The sequence below is a fragment of the Ursus arctos genome, unplaced genomic scaffold, assembly GCF_023065955.2.
Source record: "Ursus arctos isolate Adak ecotype North America unplaced genomic scaffold, UrsArc2.0 scaffold_12, whole genome shotgun sequence".
In the NCBI taxonomy this organism is placed as follows: domain Eukaryota; kingdom Metazoa; phylum Chordata; class Mammalia; order Carnivora; family Ursidae; genus Ursus; species Ursus arctos.
Window position 1 is genome coordinate 57,372,251 of NW_026622786.1, and position 27,391 is coordinate 57,399,641.

Genomic DNA, 27,391 nt, shown 5'->3' on the forward strand with positions numbered 1-27,391 from the left:
AACTTGCATTCCCACCAACAATGTAGGAGGGATCCCCTTTCTCCACATCCTCTCCAGCAATTGTTCTTTCTTGCCTTGTCAATTTTTGCCATTCTAACTGGCGTAAGGTGGTATCTCAGTGTGGTTTTGATTTGAATTTCCCTGATGGCTAATGATTTTGAACATTTTTTCATGTGTCTGTTAGCCATTTGTATGTCTTCATTGGAAAAGTGTCTATTCATATCTTCTGCCCATTTTATGATTTGTTTATTTGCTTCTTGTGTATTGAGTTTGAGAAGTTCTTTGTAGATCTTGGATACCAGTCTTTTATCTGTAGTATCATTTGCAAATATATTCTCCCATTCCATGGGCTGCCTCTTAGTTTTTTTGACTGTTTCCTTGGCTGTGCAGAAGCTTTTTATCTTGATGAAGTCCCACAAGTTCATTTTATCTTTTGTTTCTCTTGCCTTTGGAGATGTGTCATGAAAAAGGTTGCTGTGGCCGTTGTTGTATGCCTATGTTCTCCTCTAGGATTTTGATGGATTCCTGTCTCACATCGAGGTCTTTCATCCATTTGGAGTTTATCTTTGTGTATGGTGTGAGAGATTGGTTAAAGTCCTTTTTAACCCAGAACTCCTCCTGACATTTATATCTCCTCTCCAGTAATCCTATTCTGATTTCTCTTTGAATGACTCTGGTGACAAACACCTCATTGGTGTCTATCTCACAGTTGCTATGATCTACTGTCTCATAGGTTATATTAGAAAATAATAAGTACAGGTCTTTGAATAAAGACTAGGGTTCTTATTTTGATTGTGTCACCTATTCTGCCTTTGTAAGATTTGGCAAAGCACTTCACTGCTCTGAACTTACTGGACCATTTTTAAAAAGGGAATAATAACTTCACTTTATTTTTTTAAAGATTTTATTTATTTATTTATTTATTTATTTATTTATTTATTTGACAGAGAGGGAGAGAGCACAAGGAGGGGGAGTGGCAGGTAGAGGGAGAGAGAGAAGCAAACTCCTTGCTGAGTAGGGAACCCAATGTGGGGCTCAATCCCAGGACCCTGGGATCACGACTTGAGCCAAAGGCAGATGCTTAACCAACTGAGCCACCCAGGTGCCCCCATAATTTCACTTTGTAGAGAGGGTTGTGAAAATTAAGTCAGATTCAGCCACAATTTCCCAAATATCTAATACCTATCAGGTTTTCAGTTAAAGTGTAGAATTTTGTATCTGTACTGATCAGTCTCCTCTGGACACATTCCACAGAAGTTCTTAACTATAATTACCTGAACAGCAACTATGTGAAAGGAATATTGCATGCATTTTTTCTAATTCTCAAAAGCGCACTTTCAGGTAAGTATGAAGATTTCCCCCCTGTTTCCTTCTAGAAGGTTTATAGTTTCAGGTCTTATGTTTAATTCTTTAGTCCATTTTGGGTTGATTTTTGTATATGATGTAAGTTAAGAGTCCAATTTCATTCTTTTGCAAGTAGATTGTTTTCCCAATGCCATTTATTGAAGAATTGAAGAGACTATCCTTTCCTCATTGTGTAATCTTGACACCCTTGTTGAAGATCATTTGAACGTATGCATGTGGGTTTGTTTCTTGGCTATGATGTTCCATTGGCAATATGTCTGTTTGTATGCCGCTAGCATACTATTTTGATTACTACATAATATGTTTTGAAATCAAGAAATGTGAAGCCACCAGCTTTGCTCTTCTTTCTCAAGATTGTTTTGGCTACTTGGGGTCCTTTGTGGTTCCATATGAACTATAGTATTATATTTCCTATTTCTGTAAAAAAAATATCATTGGGATTTTGATAGGAATTTCATTGAATCACTTTAGGTAGTATGAACATTTTAACAATATTAAGTCTTCCCATCCATGAACATGGGATGTCTTTCATTTATTGAGTCTTCTTTAATTTCTTTCAACAGTGTTTTATAGTCTTCAGTGTGTAAGTCTTTTGCCTCCTTGCTTTATTCCTGTTTTATTCTTTTTAAAGCAAAACTAATATTATCTCTGTTCATGATGGCATAATCTTATATACAGAAATCCCTAAAGACTCCACACAAAAAAACTATTAGAACTAATAAATGAATTCCACAAAGTTGCAGGATACAAAATCAGCATACAAAAATCAGTTGCATTTCTATACACTGACAAGAACAATCTAAAAGAGGTCTTTTTTTTTTTAAATCCACTCTGACACTCTGTCTTTTAATTAGTGCATTTAGACCATTGACATTTAAAGTGGTTATTGATACAGTTGGGTTAATATCTACCATATTCACTACTGTTTTCTACTCATTGCTCTTGATTTTTGTTTCTTTTATCTTCAACTCTTTCTTTTCTGGTTTTAATTGAGCATTCTATATAATTCCATTTTCTCTTTTGTTTTAGCATATAATTATAGTTTTTTTTTTATTAATTAGTTGCTCTAGAGTTTACAATTTAGTTGTCCAACTGATTCAAACCCACTTTTAAATAACACTGTACTATTTAGTTGGTAGTGCAAAATCCATTAATAGTTTTCCTACTTCCTTCCCTTACAACATTTCATCATTCATATAACTTATTTATAAGCTATAATCACTGAATATGTTTTTATTTTGATCTGTTATTAGATCAATTAAGAATAAGAAAAACAAAGGATTTATTTTACCGTCATTGATTTCTTCCCTAATGCTCTTCCTGCTTTATGTAAACCTGAGGTTCTGACCTCTAACTTTCCCCTTTTTTCTGAAGAACTTATTTTAACATTTCTTGTAAGGCTGTTCTGTTGGCAGCAAATTCCTTCAATTTTTATTTGAAAAAATCATTACTTCTTCACTAGAAAAGCTTAATAATTTAGGATTTACTTTTATAAAAGTATATCAGCAAATATTAAAATGTTATACTTGCAATTTGAATACTATAATATAAACACAAGACACAAACTATCCAATGTTCAACCGTGATCTCCTTTGGCTGACTCAATGTAAATATTGAGAATTTTATATTTTATAGAAAGGAACTTTTAGAGTTTTGTCAATATTTATATTATGTGCTATTATTCCTCACCAAAATCTTCATGAAATCTAAAAGGCTGGTATTAAGGTAGTTATTTTTTTCTTCTTTAATATTCTAAAACATGCCAGTTTAGATTAGCCTTCAGATTTCCAGGGCATTACAGTTATACTAATACAGGACACACAAGTGGTTTTTTTTGCACATTTAAGTTTGTTTTCAGTATGACAAAAATGCCTTCAACTCTCAGATAATGGGAAAAAACATCCAAGCAAATAAAAAAAGATACAGTGGGTCAAGTTATTTCTTAGTAAAAACAATGCATCACATAAATCAATTTTTAAACTAAATCCTTAAAAACATTTGAAAAACATTTGTGTCTTCTAATTGTCAATGTTCTCATGTCGTGGAAGAAGATATAAGACAAGTGATAGAAATTTTAAAAATCTCAAACTAATCTAATTCCTAAAATAAGGACTTTGCAAATTAAGAAATTATCATTATTGTTTAGAAAATAGGCCTTAATCTCAAATTCACTTTAAATGCTAGACATATAATTTAATATCTAAAAATACTCTAGCTAAATTATTTGTTAATATTTATAAAGTGTTACTTCTCTGGACAGAGATAGACAGGATTCACAACAGTTTTCAACTAATGCTGAAAAAATCACTTAATAGCTGTTATCATAATTACGGATTCACCTATTAGTGGCTTACCACTGTATTCAGGAATTTACTGGCAGGGAATCATTTGATAATCTCTCATTGTGCAATTCTGTGCATTAGTAAAATTAAGAATTTGATATATATTCCACTTAGTTGCTTTACATGTTTCCATGTGCGTGATTCGACCAACTAAAAAAATGATTTGATCAACAACAAAAACCACATTTCAAGCTTTTTCCTTTTTCTTGCTTTCTTTCCTTTCCTTTTTTTTAAGAGCATCTCAATGATTTGGGAGATTGGTTGGTACACGACAGAGGATGTAGGAGAAAAGCACAATGTGGCACTGAACACCAATGCCAATATTTCTCTCATATGGTTATAACTAAGGATATTAATAATGTTTGTGTTATTCACTATTCTTAGAACAAAACCAAAGCCATTAACTTGAACCTGAGGTATACACAACCTTATGCAAAATACTTTTCACAAGTCACATTACATTTTAAAATATTAGGAACCAAATACCTGTACGGATTTGTAGTTTGACTTAATGGAACAAGAAGAGAAGAATATTAAGCTAGGGAAGGTTATATTAATAGTAATAAGTCTTTAAAGTTAAAAAATGTCTTCCTTTTCCTTTATACTTGCCACATGCTACACAATGCCCTGAAAGTATTCAGTACAGTAAAACGTCAGTCATAGCATTTAGACTTTGCTTTGGAAGGAACTAATGAGAAGCAAATTAGAAGGCGAGCCTTCATCATCGTTTTCGAATAAGTGGTCTGAATTTTTTTTTCTTATAGAAGTTTAAATCAGCTTATTATAAATATAATTAAATATCAATTTTTGTGGCTTTCAGGTAAAGTCCAACACTTCATTTATACAGCCTGTGAGAAGAGGTCCTGATTTAGGAAAGATAGAAAAGAGACTTCAATTCTGTTCTATTTTATTTTTGTTTTATTTTTATTTTATTTTATTTTATTTTATTTTATTTTATTTTATTTTAGGCAGACTGTGTATCTATATATTAAGAAGGTAAGTGTATGCAATACTACTTCAAAACTATGCTTCATGATTTGAGTATCTCACAAATGGGGAGACACAGGATGGCATGGAAGTTTGGAGCCTGGGGCCCTAACACTGTCTTGGGTCTTCAGAGGAGGAATCTCACGTCGCAAACCAAAAAGGAGAAGGACTAAGACATCTTCTTTCAATGTTAATCAAGCACCGGTGAAAGACCAAGCTCAGTGCTAAGGGTTTTGATGTAATGCTTTTTTTTTAATTAAAAAATTTTTACCTTATTTTTTTAGAGGGCAGGGGCAGAGGAAGAGGGAGGGAGAGAATCTTAAGCAGGCTCCCCACCCAGCGCTGAGATCAGGACCTGAAGGGAAATCAAGAGTCTGTGGTTTAACCGACTGAGGCACCCAAGCCCGCCTTGATGTAATGCTTTTCAATCTTCAAAAAGTTACAAATATCTTGTTCAGATGTGTTGCAGACTGGTGGATTTATTTTTACCACCTATTTGCCACTTAACCTCTAGGTCTCAGTTTCCTCAACTGCGAGATGGAGATAAGAAGAGCATTTCTTGCACAATTTTGTCAGAACGAAATGATTCATGTACAGAAGCGAGTATGCTGCCTGGCATTTAGTTAAGCGCCCAAGAAATGCCAGGTGCTGCTGTTATCATCACTGTGTACCTGGCAAGATTCCAGCCGTTGGATGAGAGAGGGTGACTGAAAAACACGGAGTTCAAATGCCTGCGGTGCTCTCTCAGATGCACTGAAACCATAAACCCCAGTGCCCCAGTAGCCTCAGAGACAAGCTTTCTAAACAGGAAAGAACAACGCTCCTAGCCGGGCCTTTTCCAAGACCCCTAAGCGGCCTCCCAAGAATTCAGTGTTGGGCTTCTGGAGGGCAGCCTGGCTGGCGTGGAGTCTGGGGTCCAGGGAGGGGAGGGAAAAGGGGGGCTCACGGGGCGCTGCACGAGGCTGGCGGGGCGAAGAGCTGGGACAGGGTTCCCACTGGGAGTGCAGTGGGGAGGGCGGCAGGGGCGGGGCGGCGTGGGGGCGGGACGGACGGGGCGAGTTGGGCGGGGCAGGCGGGCGGTCCTGAGAGCTCAGCTGCAGGGACAGGCAGGGACGTCGCCGGCCCAGAGCTCAGCAGAGGAAGAGGACCAGAGAGCCATGCTCGCGGCGGTGGGCTCCCTGGCGGCCGCCGTCTGGGCAGTGCTCCACCTCCGCACCCTCCTGCTGGGTGCCGTCGCCTTTCTGTTCTTTGCCGATTTCCTCAAAAGACGGCGCCCAAAGAACTACCCGCCAGGTCCCCTAGCCCTGCCCTTCGTGGGCAACTTCTTCCATCTGGACTTTGAGCAGTCGCACCTGACGATTCAGCGGGTAGGAGCGGGCGAAGGTGCAGGGCTCTGCCCTGACCCTGACCTGCAGGACAGGGGCCATCCCCGGGATCGAGGGCGGGAGGCTGGGTGGCTGTGCCGCTAACGCAAGTTCTTGGTAAACCCTGCTTTGAGCCTCGGTTTCCCACTGTCATCTGGCATGATTAACCTGTCCTTTCTAGAAGTAAAATATGATTCACTGTTTACTATTTAAGGGTGCCAGACATGTTACATTCTTTAACCCGTTTATTGTGTATCTTGTTAAATGTTATTGGAACATCCTATTTATTTTTTTAAGATTTTATTTATTTGAGAGAGAGAGAGAGAGCCCGACAGGGGGTAGGGTCAGAGGGAGAAGCAGACTCCCCACTGTGCAGAGAGCCCAACATGGGCTCAATCCCAGGACTCCAGGATCATGACCTGAGCCGAAGGCAGATGATTAACCGCCTGAGCTACTCAGGCGCTGGGAACATCCTATTTATAATATGATCACTTTGCCTCCCTTAATATTTTTGTCCTTGGGGGGGGGGGGCTGTATTTACCTTCTCAGCTGTATTTCCCGAGTGTAAAATGGTAACAGTACTGCGTAAGTCCTCACCACTTTTCAGTAGCTGAGCCCCTCCCTTTCAGTCTCCTCTCCCTGGGATCTGCTCTCATTAATTTGTTTTAAAATGTCCCTCTGCATAAATTTTCTTAGTGCTTCCTACTGCCTTCCAGAGTTAAGACTTATGAGGGATCCACTTGGAACTCTTCTTAACTCAGCATCTTTTCTCCTTTTTATAACCATGTCCCACCAGGGTTTCCTAACTCTGGCCCCTCTGATTTCCTTAAAATTCCCTCCAACATCCAACCCTCTCTCAAAAATCCTCAGCTGATTTCCTGTCACTCAGCTAGACACCTCTGCTACCTATCACTACCTAGCTGAGTGACAGCACTGTGGTAGGTGGCTGTGAAGTCACTGAAACCATCAGTGGTCAAACATGGCTTTTAGTAGGTGCACAAATATTAGTTCCCCTTCTCCTAGACATATCTAGAGCACTTTAAACACATGCCTCCATCCTCAAGGACAGATAGAGGAGGTTTCACCACTTCCTCAGAGAAACACCCAATTGGTGACACTAAACGACAGAATTAGTCACAGAATGTCACAGCTAGGCTCCTAAATCTAGACCCTTGTTTAAGAAATACGTTGGTTAGGGGCACCCGGCTGGCTCCCTCGGTGGAGTGTGCGACTCTTGATCTCGGGGTTGTGAGTTTGAGCCCCAGTCTGGGTGTAGAGATTATTTAAAAATAAAATCTTAAAAAAAAAAAAAAAATATATATATATATATATATATATATATATATATATATATGGTTTCATTTCCAAGTATTTGGAAATTTTCCTGCTTTCTTCCTATTAATGATTTCCTGTTTGATGTCGTTGTGGTGAAAGGACATATTCTGTATAATTTCAGGTCTTTTAAATTTAAGGTTTATGACCCAGGACACAGTCCCATGCATGCTGTCGTTGGGCTGAGTGTTCCATATGTATCAATTAGATCTTGTTGGATGATCCTGTCGTTTAGTTCTATACCCTGACCTCCTACCTATTGATTCTGCCAATCACTAGGAGAGGCATGTTGAAGTCTCCAACTATAATTGCAGGTTTGTGTATTTCTCAGTTCAGTTCTGGTGGTTTTTCCTTTGTGTATTTGTCATCTCTGTTATTTGGAAGATACACATTAAATTATTATATCATCTTGGTGAACTGACTCTTTTGTTATGTAATGTCTCTCCTTATCCCTGGTGATTTTCATTGCCTGACCTTTAGCTAATGTGATACAGCCGCACCAGCTCTTTTTTGATGATTATCTGCGTGGTATATACTTCATTCTTTCACTTTTAACCTATTTGTATCATTATATTTGAAATGAGATTCTTGCAGACAGCGTATAGGTGGATTACTTTTTTTTTTAAAATTCTGCCAATCTCTTTTATTTTATTTAAGATTTTATTTATTTATTTGAGAGAGAGAAAATAAGCAGGGGGAGTGGCAGGCAGGGGGAGAGGCACACTCCCCGCCGAGCAAGGAGCCAGATGTGGGACTCAATCCCAGGACCCCAGGATCATGACCCGAGCTGAAGACAGAGGCTTAGCCCACTGAGCCAGCCGGCGTCCCAATCTGTCTTTTAATTGGTGGATTTAGATCATTAAATTTAATGTAATTATTGATAAGTTAATACTTAAGCCTGCCATTTTATTATTTATTTTCTATCTTTCTCCTGTTTTTTATTCCCCTGTTTCTTTTTTTCTGTCTTCCTGTGGGTCACTTGAACATTTTTTTAAGAATTCTATTTTAATTTATTTATAGTGCTTTTTAGTATATCTCTGCATTGTGTTTAAGTGTCTGCCTAAGGATACAAGGGGCACACGTAGCTTAACGCAATCTACTAGGATCACCATTTTACCACGTCAAGTACAATATAGATACCTTACAACCATTAGGAACTTTTTATCCTCCTGCTTTATAATTATCTTAAATATTATGTCTACATATATTGAGAAACACATCGACAATATTATAAACTTGATTTTAACTGTTGAGCACACTTTTTTTTAATTCAAGAGGAGAATAGTCTATTTACCCACTTATCTTTTATGTTGCTTTTCCTTCATTCCCAAATTTTCTACCAATATCATTTCCTTTCTACCTGAGGAGCTTTCTTTAGCCTTTCTTTTAGAGCTGGTCTGCTGGTAAAAACATCTCTTTTAACTTTCCTTTACCTAAGAATGTCTTTATTTTGCCTTCATTTTCATATATTTTCACTTAATATAGAATTCTAGATTGACAGTTTCTTTCATTCAACATTTTAAAATGTTCTGCCACTTCTTTCTGGCCTCTGTGGTTTCAAATGAGAAATTTGCTATGATTTGAATTGCGGCAACATGGACGGCACTGGAGGAGATAATGCTAAGTGAAATAAGTCAAGCAGAGAAAGACAACTATCGTATGATCTCTCTCATCTATGGAACATAAGAACTAGGATGATCGGTAGGGGAAGAAAGGGATAAAGAAAGGGGGGGTAATCAGAAGGGGGAATGAAGCATGAGAGACTATGGACTCTGAGAAACAAACTGAGGGCCTCAGAGGGGCAGGGGCTGGGGGAATGGGATAGACCGGTGATGGGTAGTAAGGAGGGCACGTATTGCATGGTGCACTGGGTGTTATACGCAACTAATGAATCATCGAACTTTACATCGGAAACCGGGGATGTACTGCATGGTGACTAACATAATAAAAAATCATTAAAAAAAAAATGAATTGCTGCTCCCCGTTAGTATAACTTGTTTTTCTCTGCCTGAGGTCAAGAAGGATTTTTTGCTTTTATTTATTAAGATTTATCTAGTTATGAGGGGAGGGGGAATCTAACACAGATCCACACTGAGTGCAGAGTCCAACCTGGGGCTTGATACCATGACCGAGAGATCAAGACCTGGGCTTAAACCAAGAGTCGGACACTTAGCTGACTGAGCCACCCACGTGCCTCAGTTTTTCTGCTTTTCTTTTCAGAGATTTGATTATAGTAGGTCTTGGTGTTGATTTCTTTGAGCTGATTGGATTATTAGATCTCTGTAGTTTGATCTCTTACCAAATTCGAGAAGTTTTCAGCCATTATTTCTTCAAATATTTTTTCATTTCCACATCCTTTTTTCTTTCTGGGACTCTTGGACAGTGATGGTGCAAATGGTAGATCTTTTGTTGTTCTAACATAGGTCCCTGAGGCTCCGTTTTTGTTCTTTTCAAAAATCTACTTTCTCTTGTGTTGTTCGGATTGGATACAGTCTACTGATCTGTCTTCAGTTTCACTGGGTTCTTTGTCATTCCTGTTCTGCTGTTGGGTTGCTCTATTGAGTTTTTTGTTTAGGTTATTGTATTTTTAAGTTTTAATTTTCCCTTTGGTTCTTATATATTTTTGTATATTACATATATATCTTTTTTAAAAGATTTTTTTAAAATTTATTTATGAGATAGAGACAGCCAGCGAGAGAGGGAACACAAGCAGGGGGAGTGGGAGAGGAAGAAGCAGGCTCCCAGCGGAGGAGCCTGATGTGGGGCTCGATCCCATAACGCCAGGATCACGCCCTGAGCCGAAGGCAGACGCTTAACTGCTATGCCACCCAGGCGCCCCTATTATATATATATCTTTTATTTCTTTGGTAAGATTTTCTATTTTTTTAAAAAACTTTTTAAAGATTTTTTTAATTTATTTGAGGGGGGAGGAGCAGAGGGAGAGGAGAGGGAGAGAGAGAGAGAGAATCCCAAGCAGGCCCTGCACTGAGTGTGGAACCTGAGGTGGGGCTCAATCTCATGACTCTGAGATCATGGCCTGAGCAGAAATCCAGAGTCAGATGCTTAACTGACTGAACCACCAAGGTGCCCCAACTATTTTTAAATTTTTTGGGGGGAATATTTGTAATTGTTTGTTGAAACATATTATAGCTGATTTAAAATCCTTATCCTATAATTCCAGCATCTGTGGCATCTTAGTTTTGGTGTCAACCCATTCAAACTGAGATTTTCTTGGCTCTTGGTAAGGTGATTAATTCTGGAATATATGCTGGACATTTTGTGTTTTATATGACTTGGGACATGTAAACTCTTCCATTTTGGCAGAGAGTCAACCTGTTTATGGTCAGAAGCTCACTTCTGTGGATTGTGGTTCAAATGCAGTTTAAGTTATAAAGCCTCCGTAGCACTTCTAGTCTTCCCCACTTATGGGTTATCCAGCCACAGAGGACTCCATCTTACATTCTCATCAGTGCAGGCTGGGGAGAATGAGAATGGGGACAAAAGACAGCTCCACTCCAAACCTGGATAGGGTAGCCTCTTCTTTACTGCAGGGAGGATGGAAGTCAGAGATCTATCCATGTCTGCTGCATGGGGAAGGAACATCTTATTTCTGTAGGAGAAGGGTAGAAATCAGAATTCTTCCTCTTGCCCCCCGCCCCCAGCATGGGGGTGATAGTTACAATTCAGCCCACAGACTGGGCAGGCAAGGGTCATCACCTTGTTGCTACAAAGGTAGAATAAAGACAAGTCCCCACCCATGATTTCCACTCATGGGGCGCCCATTAGGGTGGGGAAATCACATCTTTTTTCCTGTGTTAGCTACAGAGCAGGGAAGTAGAAGGTTAAGAAGTTTCTGTCCTCTTGGGCCAGGCTTTTTCTGGCACTTTGGCTAGAGAAAACAGGACTTTCCTGGAGTTATTTTTGCCTGTGCTAATTAGGGTCATGATTAGTAGAAAGAGTAAAATGGAATGCTTTTACTCAATCTTGTCTGGAATCAGAAATTTGATCTGTGCCTTTGTTTTACCATTAAGATAGAGCTGATTAGAAAGGGTACATGGCTTGCCTGTCATAAAACTGGCTAGTAATGACACTGAGGCTACGGTCTTATCCATGGCCTAATGTTTTCTCATCAGATCAGACTGTTACATTTTACTCCATATAGGTTTGCATTTTTTATATTTTTGGTTGTAAAACAAATGGAGTCAAATGGTTCATTTAGTTATAATGAAATTTACATTCTAGCAATTTGGAAACATTAAGTACCAACTATTTGCTAGGTCTTGTATCAGGATTTATATGTTCATTTTCATTTAATTTTCACAAAGGACACACAAGTTAGGTATTATCTGGTGGTGTTTCCATTTTGCCACTGTGGAAACTGAAAACAATAAAATCATTTGCTTGAATTATTCAGCATAGATGATGGCAAAAGAAGGACTAGAAGCCAGGACTTTTTGACTCTTCCACCTGTTCTCTATTTATGTCACTTGACTTTTCATGATAGAGGATAATTGACTTATTCATGGATTCACTTATTTAATATACACGTATGAAATGTTTACCGTAGGAGAGCCGCAACACAGAACAGTGTATGATGAAATGTGTGGCGGAGACTCATGGTAACCAAATGAGGTATCAGGAGATAGGCTCATGGAGAATGGGGAGCCCTAGAGATAACCTCTTGTAGAATGTTGGGATAAATTGGGCTGAGCTTTAAATGAATGTTAGGCAAGTGGCTAAGTGGAGTTAAGGGGACAGGAGATTTTAAATTCGAGAAAGTGACATGAGCTAAAACACAGCAACAGCACAGTGAAGAAACTAGCCTGTTTAAATGGCACAATGGGAGGGGTGCGTGGGTGGCTCAGTGGTTTAAGCAACAACTGCCTGTGGCTCAGGGCATGATCCCAGAGTCCCGGGATGGAGTCCCGCATCGGGCTCCCTGCTCGGCCGGGAGTCTGCTTCTCCCTCTGACCCTCTCCCCTCTCGTTCTAACTCTCTCTCTCTCTCAAATAAATAAAATCTTAAAACATAATAAATGGTATGATGGGAACTTTTCTTGTGTTATTTCCCCTATTTTCTAAACTTTTTCGATCATAGCCATATGACCTATTAGAGGAGCATTTATCTAAGGAAGAGAAAACTTTATTGGACTAAAGGGGAGAAGAGTGGATAAGGTGGATAAATGCGTTAGTTAGGAGACACATTAAGCTGCTTATAATAGAGATCCCAAAAAGCCGTGGTGTAAAAAAAGACTGAAATTTACCTTTCTCCCACAAATGAGTTCAGATGTAGGCAGCAAGTCCAGGACAGAGGCTGCTTTATACCTCACGGTTATCCCCAAACTCCAGTTCCTTCTATGCTGTAGCTCAGGTCCTGCGACACCCTTGCGTGTGAGCTCCGCTCCGTAGAAAAGGGAATAGGGAAGTTGGGTAGCAAGCCGCTTTCACTTCAGGCTGAGACCCAGAAGGTAAACACATCACCACCACTCCTGGACCATTGGCTACACCTGGAGAAGCTGGGCAATGTGGTTTTTTTATTGGGAAGTCATGTGGCTTGTTAATCCTTAAGGAGTGCCGTCATTCTGAAGAGAGAATATCTTCATCCTCTCATTTAAGGATGGAACCTAAAGAGTTAGAAAGAGCCCAAACTTTATTCCCCCATCTATGTGCTAATCTCTGTGCCTCCTTTTCTGAAAACTGAAAATGCTTTCTAGGATCGTTTAAAGAATCAAATAACCCCATGAATTTCAATTTCTTGTCAGGGGCCTAGCAGTTGACGCTTACTTCTATATCTACACCACTTTTCCCTTTTCTTTAAAAGTTGACAGCAAGAAATTCAAGGAAACTCACTGTTGTTGTATAGCAGGCATCCCTTGTCTGGCGTCCTTGCTGGATGGGTTCCATTATCCCACTCTCTGGCCTCTTCCCCTTCATTACCTTGTCAATATCCTACCACAGTCCCTTTGCTAAAATATGCTCCCAAGTATATCAATAACAATAAATAATTTTATTGTTAATATTAGTATTATGGTTAATCCTGCCATAATCTCCATTTTATAGATTTGGAAACTGAGGCACGGAGAAGTCAAATAACTTGCCCCCAAATCACACAGAAAGTAACAAGTAGATTCAAACAGATTTGTGGGGCTTCACAATCCAAGCTCTTAAATACTCATTTACCTTATGTCTCCTAATCAAACATCTCCAGGCTTCTAATTACAAACAAAACAGGATTCAAACTATTTCACCTGGCATGAAGACGCTCCTCAGTCTGGCTCAGATTACCCTGCCAGTCTTGCCTCCTATCTCCTTACTCAAGTGAGGAGACACTTTCCCCAAGAACCTCTCCTGGCGCCTAGTCTCCCTATGAGCGAATGATTTATTGTACAGAATAGTAAAAATAAGAACTGATTGTTTTTCCATATGTTCCATTAGACTGTGAGCCGCTTTAATTTAAGAGCAGATCCATGCCATACACCAGATTTTCAAAGGATTCTGTGACTCAGGAAAGAGCAGGAACCATTGTTAATGACGCTTTATTCCTTATTTCCTTAGGTTTGTTTTTCTTTTACTTTTCTTTTTTCTTTCTTTTTTTCTCTTTATCAGATAGAAATAATTTTGAACTATAAAAGCAACACAGGGACGCCTGGGCGGCTCAGTTTTGTTAAGCATCTGCCTTCAGCTCAGGTCACGATCTCAGGGTCCTGGGACCTGAGTCCTACATCGGGCTCCTTGCTCCGCGGGGAGCCCGCTTCTCCCTCTGCCTGCTGCTCCCCCTGCTTGTGCTCTCTCTCTCTGACAAAGAAATAAAATCTTTAAAAGAGAAACAATAAGTAAATAAAAGCAATACAAACACATTAAGAAAACATTTAAGAATACAATTCAGTGAATGAGAAGGAAAGACTCTTGCCCCTCCTTGTGCCAACCCAGCCCTCGAACATACCCAAACATGCTGAGCAATTCCTCTGTTGGGTTTGGTCTGTAACTCTCCGGACTCCTGTGTAATAAAATAAAAATACTCCCATTCATAACTTTTTATTAGCGCTTCTCCCTATCAGTGAGTAAAAAGTTGAACTTCCCAATTAAAAAATGGTTAAAAGACATAAAGTTTTAAAAATATAATATATATATTGGGGGAAAGGTGTTAAACCTTAGTAACATATAGAAACAGCATGCATTTTTTTTTGTCTATTAGAATGATATGTGCCCGTATGCACACGTGCACACACACACACACACACACACACTGCTCAGGGCTGGTCAGGGTTTGGAGAAGTAGACCTTCTCCCCTGCTGCCCGGGAAATGAGAATTGCTGCACTTTTCCACTTTTCCTTTCTTTGTGTCTTTGTTCTGTGGGTTTTTGCGTTTAAGAACCTAGAAGAAGTGGAATCTCTCCCAGTCATGTGTCTCGGGTATCATGGTTCAAGCTCTTGTCTCACTAACCCTCCCTTCTCGTTTTTCTTGATTCTAAACATTTATTTTGTTCCACGTTATTACGTAAGTACTTAATCCCACATTTGGGATTTGACCACTTGTCTTAAATTTCCTGCCTCTATTACTTTTGTTCACCTTTTATAGTTCCTGTGTGAATCCTTTTCTCTTTATTTTTCTATTTTCCTTTCTGATATTACGCCTATTTTAGCTCCTGAGTCATCGTATTTTTAACCTCTCTTATTCTCTTGCCCTCTCATTTTTGTAGTGACTCAGCTATTGCTCTGCTTTCTGTCTGACGCTTTCAGATGCCCGGTATGTCGCACATTTACATCCTGTGAAATGATCGGCAGGATGATGAGCACAGTGCGCGGGAGAACTGTTAGACACCACTGTAGTCGATAAGACGGTTCCGGGAGGCCATTTGCCCTATCTATGTTTACGCAGTCGACTATGCCGTGTACGTTTCTGGTCCATTTCTTTTAGACTAGAAATATACCTGGGCAGAGAGCTGGTAGAGCTGAAACTCTGAAAGAGTTCATTTCAGTAAATACTAGTGGAGGGCTGTGTCCCTGCCAAGTACAAGCTGGGGTTCTAGGTTGTATGTGCACATTGTCAGTTAGGAGTCATTTAGCTTAACCCGAGATTTTTAGCCATTCCAAAAACATCTTTTCTGAATATTCTAAATTAGTCAAGAAATCCTTTTCATAAAGCCCTAAGTTCATCCAGGCAGTCAGCAAGATGAAACAACAAACAAACATTTGCTTGATTTTCATGGACCCATTCCTGCCATTTCTAAGCAAATCTTGCCTCCACCCTTTCCAGCAAGATAGGACATACTGTGCTAGAGATGAACAAAGATTGACGGAAGACTCTGGGCTAAAAGGACAAGGGAGGCATTGAGTTCGGGCTTGGTTTTTAATGTGGGAGCAGGGTGGTAGAATGAGACTGGTGTAATCCATCGCATTTGCTCTGATCAGGGGGTAGGTGGGGTCTGAGGCACTGAGGGTGGCAAAGGAGAGCATGAGTGGGTAGGGATCAAGAAGGAGGGGCCGCAGACATGTGGAGGAAATGGGACCCTTCTGTTTGGTACCACTGCCTGCAGCTAGCCACAGCCCAGGTAGACGAGAGGCAGGGGTAGGGTCTACTCAGAGTCACCTCTTGAATGAACAAGGCAGGAAATGCCTTGAATAGTAGCCATTCACTCTCATCCAACCCGCTCCCACATACCTGCATGTTTGTGCATACTTGTGACACACCACACGCTCTTCCATTCTCTCCCTCCCACTCCCTCCCTCCTCCTTTTCTTTCCCTCCCACTAAACTCTAAGGGCCTGGTGCCTTCCCAGGCTCATGTCTTCGTCCGCAAACCTTACATAATGCCTGACAAATTCCCTCTACCCCTCAATAGCTCCTTGGTGACATTACTTGGGCTACGACTCATTTTCCTTTTCTGAAAGACAAGGAAAATCGTTAATGCCACAGGGTGGTTGTGAGATTAAACGAAATAAACAGTGAAAAGTGCTTCCCATGGCACCCAGTGTCCACGTGCCTTCCTCCAGCACGTCACCCATGTGCTCTCGTCCTCTCTGTTGCCACGAGCCCAATCATTCCTCAGGGACTCGAGCGGCTGTGCGCCAGGTACCAGGAAACCAAGAGCCTTTCACACTGTTGCTTTCATTCTTCCTCACCGAACCTTTTGAGGGAGGAATAATTTTTCCTTTTCTGTAGCTGAGGCTAAAAAAAAAAGTGAAGCAACTTTCCCAAGAGCCCACAGCTAGTGAACCATAGTGCTAAGGGGCCCACACAACTCCAGAACTAGAGTGCTTTTCTGCATAGCCGGCCCCAGCTATGACATGAAGTTTCAGTCATCTCTTCTACTTCAACAGTTATGATTTACTAAAAAGTCCATGCTTGGGGCGCCTGGGTAGCACAGTGGTTAAGCAACTGCCTTCGGCTCAGGGCGTGATCCCAGCGTTCTGGGTTCGAGCCCCACATCAGGCTCCTCCACTAAGAGCCTGCTTCTTCCTCTCCCACTCCCCCTGCTTGTGTTCCCTCTCTCACTGGCTGTCTCTGTCAAATAAATAAAATCTTTAAAAAAAATTCTCCAAATTAAAGTTAAAAAAAAAAAAAGTCCATGCTTGCAACCCTAGACTTCCACCAAGCACATCAGTCTTCTCTGGCGAGTCATGTATTCTGAATTCTCTCCCCTCACTAGACTCTAAGATGCTTCGGGGTTAGAGACCATGTTTGTTTTATTATAGTTACATCTTCATGCCTCGTTCTTGGGACAGTGGTGGTTGCTCACTCAATTTGTGTAGGTTGAATATATGAACGAATATTTACAAGGAATATCCATGTCCTGTAGTGAATTCAATCCAAGTCTAGTTGAGAGAAGGGGAAAAGGAAGCAGGGGAAAAAGGTTCCCATCATGCCAAGGTGCACACAGACTCTCCTCAGTATAAGACCTTCCCCAGCTATACACACACCCTCCATTCCTGGACACGCAGACATATGCATATTCAATTGTGACTACTTAACTATTTTTCAGCTTGTGAAGAAATACGGAAACGTCATGAGCATGCAGCTCGGTGACTTGCCTTTAGTTCTTATAACTGGATTGCCCTTGATCAAAGAAGTCCTTGTCGACCAGAACCAAATCTTTGTGAACCGCCCTATAACTCCTATCCGAGAACGTATCTTTAAGAACAATGGTAAGTTTCTTAACCAATGTAAGATGGCTATGTTTGATATTTTATGGTCTGTTAAAGGTGCCTCTGTGACTATAATTCTCCAACACTCTCAGGGAACAGGCCCCTTATAAAATACCCGAAATTAAAGAAAGCTGGATGCTGGATGCCCACATTTCCCTATTGAAGGCACCCCCTTAAAGAACTTTGCAGGTCCTGTCAGGGATTTGGAAGAGGCAGTGTCTCCTGCATGAACTCCCTCTGGAAACACCGATAAACAAGTAACTGCATTACTCAGTGATAGCAGAGGAAGAGGCAATGCATTCTCGCGCTCTATTTCTGCTTCCGCTCCAGTCTCTTCCCCTAGGCAAATCACGGTGGATCTGCTTCCTTCTGCAGCTTATGTAAGTCCCTCTCCTTGCCTCTAGTTCCTGATGCTTCTCTGTTAGGGCTGTTCCCACAGGGTATCTCGAGCCTTCCATTCTGTGTTAGAACAGTTTGGCAAGAATACTTAAAATTATCATTAAATAAACGTAAACACTACTATATGTTGGCCAACTGAACATAATAATAAAAATAAATAAGTACATAAATAAATAAATAACATCTCTGTAAGCCCCCCCCCCCAAATGTTTTTTTCAGTTTCTTTATTGGTTATATAGATACAGTCAAGTTTTTTTTTTTTCCTGTTATTTCTAAAGTTAGTTTTAGGAATTATTTCTTAGAAAATTCATTTTATAAATAAATAAACAAACAAATAAATAAGTAAATGTAAACATTTAAAAATCTAAATGGATAACTCAAATCTATTACTCTACCCAAGCACCATTTTTTCAGGTAGTTCCCAATTCCTTTTTGAAATAGTTCATCTGCCAACTCTACAGCCACTCCCTGCATTTATTTTGTGAAGCATAGTGCTAGGCGCTATCAGCACAACCGTGAGCAACGCGGATAAATCCGTGTCCTTAGGTCATTTACATTCTAGTCGGAAACACAGTATCAATGAGCTCTGATAACTTAAAGCATTAGTCTCATTAAGATATGCTTAGGATGCATTTGTTGGGGGGATCTAATCTAGTCCTGGGATTCAAGGACACCTAATATAAGTAAATGACAATCAGTTTATCGATGTGAAGAGGCAATGGGCAGATGGAACAGAATAGGAACAGTCCCTGAGGTGGGAAGAAGGACAGTGGACTTGAGGGGTAGAAGTGGCCGGTGTGACAAGTACAGGGATTGAATGGAGATAACTAAAGGAAGATGAAGCTGCTGGGCTTGGCAAGGAACTGTCCACGCAAGCTCTTGTTAGGGTGTTGGGTTTTACACTAATAACAATGGAAACTCTTGAATGATTTTAAGTAGAGAAAGGAATCACCATATTTACACTGCACATTTTAAAAACTTATGTAGGCTGCAGTGTAGAAAATGGTATACAGGGAGCAAGAGACTATGGCAGCATTTCAGGTTAGAGATGGTTGTAGCTTAGACTAGGGAGATAGCAAGAAATGACAATAGAGTAGACTAGACCAGGTTAGTACCAGTGAAGATACAAGAATTTAAGGTATCCCCAGGGGGGTAAATCCAATAAGATACGATGACCTAAACAGAGGGAGAAGGAAAGCAGAATGAGGTATTGAGGTAGACACCCAAGTGGGTAGATGGTGGAAAGGAGGAACATTTGGAGGAGGACAGGTGTTTAGTTTGGCTTGGGTGTGGAGTTGTATGGAGAACATCGTGAATCCAATCATGGATATGCTGAGTTTGAAAGGCTCCTAAGTAGGCAAAGTCAGGCAGACAGTTGCCTGTGTGTCTGGAGCTCAGGGACAGAAATAAATGATCACTATCAATAGATGTTATTTAAAAATTTAGGAGTTGATGAGATTTCCCAGGAATGGAATTTTGGGGAAGAAGAGAAGAGGCTTTACACCTTATCTTGAAGAACTCCATCATTTCAAAATTTGATAGAAGACGATGAGCCAGCAAAAGGTACGGGAAGGAGGAAAATCTGGAGGGTGTGCTGTCCTGAGCACCGCTGGAAAGGAGGGCTTCAGGAGAGAAGCGCCCCATGCTGCTGAAAGATCAAGAAAGATAAGGTTGAGAAGTTTCCCTGGATTTGACAAAGATGGCCATCTCATAGAGATGGTGGAGGTCAAAGCCAGGCACTAAAGGGAGAGTACTCTGGAGGTGAAGAAAAGAAGGGAGGGTGGCCTTATCCGTGTTGTAAAAACAAATGACGAATTGTTGAACACAGCAAGATGATGCTTTTTTTTTTTCCCTTTCCCTTTCCTTGTGCTATTCTTTCTGCATGGAATAGTCACTCTTCCTTGCTTTCTTCAATCAGTCCTTCATCTTTCAAGGTCCAGTTTAGATAAGACTCTCCTGGAAAGCCTTGCCTCCTTATGAGTATGTATTTTATCTTGTCCATAAGTGCGTTCTTAGTATGTAGCATAAAACAAATATTTCAGTAAACTTACGTGACTAGTAATCAAAGCATGAGCTTTGGAATCCAGCAGACCTGAATTTGAATGCCTCTTCAGCTGCTTACTGTGACCCTGCAAAGTTTATCTTTTGTGCCTCAGTTTTCTCATCAGCAAAATGGGAGAGGGGAGTAAAGATGAAGTTTCTGTAACTGCTAACTTACATAATGCCGTAAAAACACTCAAGTTCCTGTACTACAGGCAATCAGTGATGCTAGCCACTATATCCGCTACTTTGGGATTATTTCCCTGAATAGTTTTCATGTGGCTTAACACCCTTCTCCTTCCCACCCTTAGGTATCTCAATACCATTTGCCAGATGTTTAAATAATAGGATAACAATACCATAATGTTGGCTTTCTCTTTTTTTTTTCCAGGATTGATCATGTCCAGTGGCCAAACATGGAAGGAGCAAAGAAGGTTCACGCTGGCAACACTAAGGAACTTTGGCCTAGGAAGGAAGAGCTTAGAGGAACGCATTCAGGAGGAGGCCCATCACCTCATCCAGGCGATAGAAGAAGAGAATGGTGAGTTGTTTCCTAGGACAGGTGCAGGATTGTGACTCATACATTCACTGAACGGTTACTTATTAAGTGCCTAAGTACCTCTCCTGTGCCCAGCACTGTGCCAGGCCCTGGAAATATGACAGTGAACAACTCACCATGACCCTGCCTTCACGGAGCTCTAGGATTAAGCACAAGAAGAGTGGTATTAAACACATTACTGACTTAAACCCGGGTCCTCAGTTTGACTTCCCAGGTATTGACCGAGTACTCGCTGTGTCAGACCCTGTGTAGGGGCTGTGGCCAGAGCCTCACAGGCAGCTCGATACTCAGTATGTCGAATGTCAGGAAGAGCAGACTCTCAGTAGAAGATAGAAAATAGAAACAGACTCAAGTTTCCATCTCTTCTTCCACTTCCAGGACAGCCTTTCAACCCTCACTTCAAGATGAACAACGCAGTTTCCAATATTATTTGCTCTCTCACCTTTGGGAAGCGCTTTGAGTACGAGGATGAACAGTTTCAGGAATTGCTGAGGCTGCTGGATGAGGTCATGTATCTGGAGACATCAATGAGATGCCAGGTAAGGGGTTCGCTTTCTACGTCTTGGGTAAGACTATTGGAGCTGATGTCAGATACAGATGGGTTCTTACTAAAATATCACCTTTTTGTTTAAGCTAAAGTATCACCTTTTACAATTGACTTCAACTCAAACTTATTTGAAATCAATCTGTTGGCTTTAGTGTTTTTTGGTGATATTATTGGATATTTACTACATACAAAGAACATTTCTAACATTCATGGGAAGTATAAAGCTTGACATGCTATACGCCTACACATCCACGTTGTTTTATCTAAAAGCACGATATTGCCATTGCCTTTGAGTCCCGCCCCTCCCTGTCCCTCCCTAACCCAGCCACTCGGCTGCCCCAGAAGTACTCTTCTGTGCTTGGCTCCTCCCTCGGCAGATTGTTTGCAGATTTATCTGTGCCAGTTGCTCTTTTCTTTTTTATATTCTGAATAGTATTTCATTGTATGAACATGCCACTGTTTGTTGTTGCTCTGTTCTCTATTGATGAACACTTGGGTTGCTTCCGGGTTGGGGATGTTACGAAGAGCTGCCATGAACATTCTTGGACAGTTGTCCATGTGGACATGCCCACTCATTTCTCTTGAATTTATACCTGGACATAAAAGATGCCTAAATGCTTCAAAAGCAGTTACACTTCTTACATGCCCATTCACACTTGACATTGTCAGTCTTCTCATTCCATAGGGTATAGACCTTTGGGGTTCAAACTTCACCCCTTCCTTGGTGGACCCTGCTCTCCATTTTGTCCCTCTGAGTCTGTGAGTCTGTCAGAAACTCTGCTCAGCTTCTTGGTCTCTCAACCACTTTTCTGGATTTGGAAGACACTTCTGTGGGAAAAGTGGACTTGTTAAGGCCACCTCTCTAGTATCTACAAGTGGATTTATTTTTGTTTATTCCTGGCAACCATCTTTGCCTGGAGCTTTATGGACCCATCGCATCAAAACCAGTAAAGCAGTTAGCATGATTCCTGGCACATTCAAAGGGTGCAATGAATGTGAGCTATTATTATTATTGTCAAAGATATTTTTGAATTCCCTGTTCTCATTTCTAATCACAGTAGTCCCAACTCAATAATTCCACGTTCTTCAGCCCCAGAAAGACAGGAAGTCATCAGAGTTCAGTGGGTAGCCAGCTGACTTTCCCTAGGGAAAAGAAATTCCTGAGGGGGTAAGAAGGGGCAGTAGGGTAAGGCTATTAAGCATTTCCTGGAGTCCCAAAATAGGCCAGGCATCTCGATGGACAAATATACATTCTTTATCTCAGTTAATTTTTACTAAAAACAAAACAAAACAAAAAAACCCTTTAAAGATGAAATGAAGCATCATGGTGTGTACAAGCAGATATGGGAGCGTGTAGGCAAATGCAGATAGTGGTCCACTGGCTCTGTGCTAGGTGCTGTATGGATCTCATGTCATTCAGTCACCAGAATCATCCCAGGGCCCCGCTGGCAGCTACTTAAATTAAGGAGAAACAAACTATCATCACCATTATCATCATCATCATCATCATCATCATACCAAAATATTATAGCTAGAAATAGCTATAGCTATTTTACCAATAGCACAGCTGATGGACCTGTATCTGTCTCATTTTAAGTTTAGGTGACTTTCCATTATGTCATGCTTCTTTCTACCAGATATTATTAGAGAAAATACTTCTAAAAATACTTCATTTCAGTAAAATATGTCTTACCTACATGGAGATTATATCACAGCGGGGCAGATAAATGCATATACATAAGATATGTATATGTATTTCACACACACATATATATTAGTGATAATTACCGTGAAGGAAAATGAAACAGGACAAAGGAATGGAGAGAGGGTGGCAGGATCATCAGGTTAAGACCACTCCAAGTGGTGACATTTGAGCAGCACTTTAATGAAATGAGAGGTTAGAGTTGTACAGACTTCAGAGGAAGAGCGTTCTAGGTAGAAGGCACGGCAAATGTAAAGGCCCACACAAGAACATCCTTGATGTCATCACAGAGGCCAGTGGTGCTGCACTGGAGTAAGAGAGAGTACGATGGCGGGGAGTCATAGCAAAGCAAGTGACAGGCGTGCGGGGAGCTGGTGCACGCGCAGCCTATATGTCAGGAGAACGACGTAGAGCTTTGTCGGAGAGTCATAGAAAGTCACTGGAGGATTGAGAACCAAGGAGTGAAATGATCTGATTACACTGTTAAATGATGCCTCTGGCAGCTCTGTGGCAAACAGACGGGGAGTGGGTTAAGAATGGAATCAGTGAAGCTGATGGAGGATACCACGGCATCCAGGTAAGAAATGGTGGTGGTTTGTACTAGGGGACACCATGGCTGGGGTGGTGAGATATGGTCTGAAACTTGATACAGTTTGGATGGAGTGCTGAAATGCTTGGCTAGCAGGTGAGAAGAGGGTGAGAGAGGAGAGTCAAAGCGACCCAAGGTTTAAGAGCAAGTAAAGATAGATAAAAAGAGAATATCGATTATTTCATCTTGAAAAGTGGGCACCAAATTGTCTCTAGGAGTGTTTTGTTTTTCTCAATTAGCTCTACAATGTCTTCCCACGAATTATGAAATTTCTTCCTGGACCTCATCAAACACTCTTCAGCCACTGGGAGAAACTGAAATTGTTCATTGCTCATATGACTGAAAACCACAGGAAAGACTGGAATCCTGCTGAACCAAGAGATTTTATTGACGCTTACCTTAAGGAAATAGAAAAGGTGAGGGAACCAAAGTTGTTTCTTTGTTCTTCAAGAGCACAGGGGGGTGCACTAGCTTCCCATTGCTGTAACAAATTACCACAAGCCTGGGGGCTCCAAACACACACATTTATTCTCCGACAGTTTTGGAGGTCAGAAATCTGAAATCAGTTTCACTGGGCCAAAATCAAGGTGTTGGCAGGGCTGGTTCCTTCTGGGGGCTCTAAGAAAGAATCTGTTTCCTTGACTTTTCCTTCTAGAAGCTGCCTTGGCTAATGGCCCCTTTTTCCATCTTCAGAGCCAGTATATTTGCCATAATGTGACCTATTTTATACTTGCCATGTAAGGTAACATCCACACGTTTCAGAGATTATGATACGGACATCTCTGTGGTCATTATTTAGTTTACCACAGGGGAGACAGAATAGAGGCAGCATTTCATAGAGTGCAGGGCAGCATTAATTCAGGATTGACAAGGTAAGTAGAAATAAGATAGGGGTTGAATGGTATTTGGCTTGAGGCCTTGGGGATGCCCAAATACTGCCTGTTCATCTTCTGTTCTCTGCCCTTTACCCATATCTGAAGGAGCTATATACAAAAGGAAACTTCACAAGTGAGCTTCAAAGGACTCTTTCATTTTTAGTGGGATCTGTGCCCAGTTGCCTGCCCCTTCCCTTAGCCTCCAGCGCAGAACACAAGAAAAGCTGAGTTGGATGCCAGAGTCCAGGCTCAGGGCCCGAGTGAGACTTTTGCCTTCCTCCCTGATCTCCCTACCATCCACTTTCCAACATTATGGGAAAGACGCAGGGAAAAGCTGGAGTGGACGTATAGCCTTCAGCACAGTAACCCCTGGGGTCAATATACATCCATGCATCGGCGTCAGCGTCAGAACCTTTCACTTGTCAGATTAGTTGAGCCTCCTCTTGGAGTTGACAGAATGGTGGGTTTCTATCCTTCCCATCTTTTATTTCACCGTGTTGGATAACATTAGCAGAAGCATCGATCTTTCCACAGAGGAGGAGACTTCACTTGGTAAATGTTGCGCAGGAATGGGGCCACACATCGAGAGGACTGTTGACACACTGAAGCTTCCACGGGAAGGTGATAAAGATGATGGAGTGCTGTGAGGAGTGGCTGATGGAATCAGAGTGGTTTCACCGAGGAAGGAAGAGATTAACAGGGAGATATGAAAATTGTTTTACATAAGAGGAATTCAGTTTATTCTTCCTTGGATCAGTACGAGCATGTGTTGAGTATCTGTTATGTGCTCTATACATCTCATGTAATTCATAATGCCATCTTAAAGGGCATGTGTATTTCATTTCTATTTTCTGAAACAGGAAACTGAAGTGCAGAGAGATTCAGTGACTTGCCCTAGGTCATGCAGATAGTGAACGATGTAGCTTAAATTGGAGTCCAGGCCTGTCTTTCTACTAAACTGCTTCTCTCTCCACTGTACTAATAGATTCTCCCAAATTATAGGCATAAACAAAAGAGTTGTCTTGCTTTTCATCCACCAAAGCTAACAAAAGCTTCCAGCACTTGGGGCAGGAGGATGCTAGCGATATTGCTGTCCTAAGAATTTACCTCTTTAGATGGCCAAAGTGAAAGAGATTTTTCCTGGGGATCTTTTCTTCCATGTTCTTGCCCTAGGATGAAGCCCCTGTATATTGCAGCAACCAAGAACCAACTGAATAAACCAATAAACATTGTGCTTTCTAGAATAGGGACAATGCTACTTCAAGTTTCCATGAAGAAAACCTCATCTATAGCACCCTGGACCTCTTCTTTGCTGGAACTGAGACAACTTCAACAACACTGCGCTGGGGTCTGCTTTACTTGGCCCTCAACCCAGAAATCCAAGGTGAGCATGTCAGTGAGTGTGGCTGGGCCAGGACAGAATGGTGCCTCCTGGAGTATACTGCCCCCGAGTTGGGGCTAGAAGATAGCATGGTAGAATGAAAAGATAGGACAGTCATGAGGTGATGTGGACTTGAGAATGGGTACCTTCTTCAGTTTTTCTGTTAGGATTCTGATGGGTTCACATCATACCAATATAACAGAGTCCCTGCCCTCAGGAAACTCAGAGTCTAGAGGGGAAACAATGAAGTCAATTGACATTGTGGTGAGTTCCAGGAAAAGACTTACATTCTTACATGAAATCTGGTTACAGCCTTTCATCCTTGTAAGTAATGTCTTCCACTGCCCTGCGGATAATGTTCAAACTCTTTAGTCTGGCATATCATGCCTTCTGATGTGCCTCCTTCTGTCTGTCCAGCCTCAGCTCCATCCACCCTGCATGGTGGTCTCATTAAATTACATGTTGTTTTCTTTGCACTGTCCTTATTTATGCCTCTGCCATCAGGCCGGCTCTTCCCTCTACCACCTGTGCAGTTCCCCAATTTCTCTACGTGGTAAATCACCAGGTGCACTTGAAGAATTTGCTCAGATACGCCCTCTTCTAAGATGTTTCCCCATGCTTGCAGGCAACTACTTCCTCTAAAGATGACTTTATTATTATTAGGATTATTTTCTTCCTCTAGAGATGGCCTAACATACCTCCACTACTGTGCTGATCGCACATTATTCATATGTCTTCCATAAAGACTGTTGTCCATTCAAAGGCAGTGATTTTTTTATAATGTTTTTTTATTATATTATGTTAGTCACCATACAGTACATCCCTGGTTTTTTATGTAAAGTTCCATGATTCATTAGTTGCGTATAACACCCAGTGCCCTCCTTACTACCCATCACCAGCCTATCCCATTCCCCCAGCCCCTCCCCTCTGAAGCCCTCAGTTTGTTTCTCAGAGTCCATAGTCTCTCATGCTTCATTCCCCCTTCTGATTACCTCCCCTTTCTTTATCCCTTTCCTCTCCTACTGATCTTCCTAGTTCTTATGTTCCATAGATGAGAGAAACCATATGATAATTGTCTTTCTCTGCTTGACTTATTTCACTTAGCATTATATCCTCCAGTGCCGTCCATGTTGCAGCAAATGTTGAGAAATCATTTTTTTTGATGGCTGAGTAATATTCCATTGTATATATGGACCACATCTTCTTAATCCAGTCATCTGTTGAAGGGCATCTCGGCTCCTTCCACGATTTAGCTATTGTGGACAATGCTGCTATGAACATTGGGGTGCATGTGGCCCTTCTCTTCACTACGTCTGTATCTTTGGGGTAAATACCCAGTAGTGCAATGGCTGGATCAGAAAGGCAGTGATTGTTATAGTCTTTTTTTTTTTTTTTCTCTCTAGGACCCAGAACAGTTTGAGTGTATGAGAGATGGGCTATTAGAATACAGTTTTTCAAACTGTGTGTAACAGTTTATTAATGGGACATAAAATCAATTTAGTAGATCAAGACCAACATTTTCCCCTAAAATAAAAACAGAATAGAAAAGATCAGAGTACTTCCCATGTACTAGGGATAAATTTGTTCATGAAACTTTTATACAAAGAAGTATGTTTTATATGTGTGTATATTTATGTTTATGTGTCTAGAGTCATGATGTGAAATGCTTTTGGAACTATGAATTACATTTTCTAAAAAGTTGAAAAGCTACCTCATTAGGATATAGATTTGGCTTCTGTAGTAGGGTCTCTAAAATAACAATAGC

At 40.9% G+C, this 27,391-nt stretch overlaps 1 protein-coding gene across 1 annotated transcript in view; it reads left to right on the forward strand.

The window, feature by feature from the left end:
• The first annotated feature begins 5,751 nt into the window (after positions 1–5,751).
• LOC113254606 (cytochrome P450 2J2) overlaps positions 5,752–27,391 on the forward strand; it is a 32,983-nt gene continuing 11,343 nt past the window's right edge. Inside the window, exons 1-6 of the mRNA XM_026497964.4 lie at positions 5,752–6,061; positions 17,372–17,534; positions 20,365–20,514; positions 20,911–21,071; positions 23,610–23,786; positions 25,488–25,629. Coding sequence (XP_026353749.2) covers positions 5,852–6,061; positions 17,372–17,534; positions 20,365–20,514; positions 20,911–21,071; positions 23,610–23,786; positions 25,488–25,629 — 1,003 coding nt within the window. The 5' untranslated portion in view covers positions 5,752–5,851. The remainder of the gene's footprint in view (positions 6,062–17,371; positions 17,535–20,364; positions 20,515–20,910; positions 21,072–23,609; positions 23,787–25,487; positions 25,630–27,391) is intronic.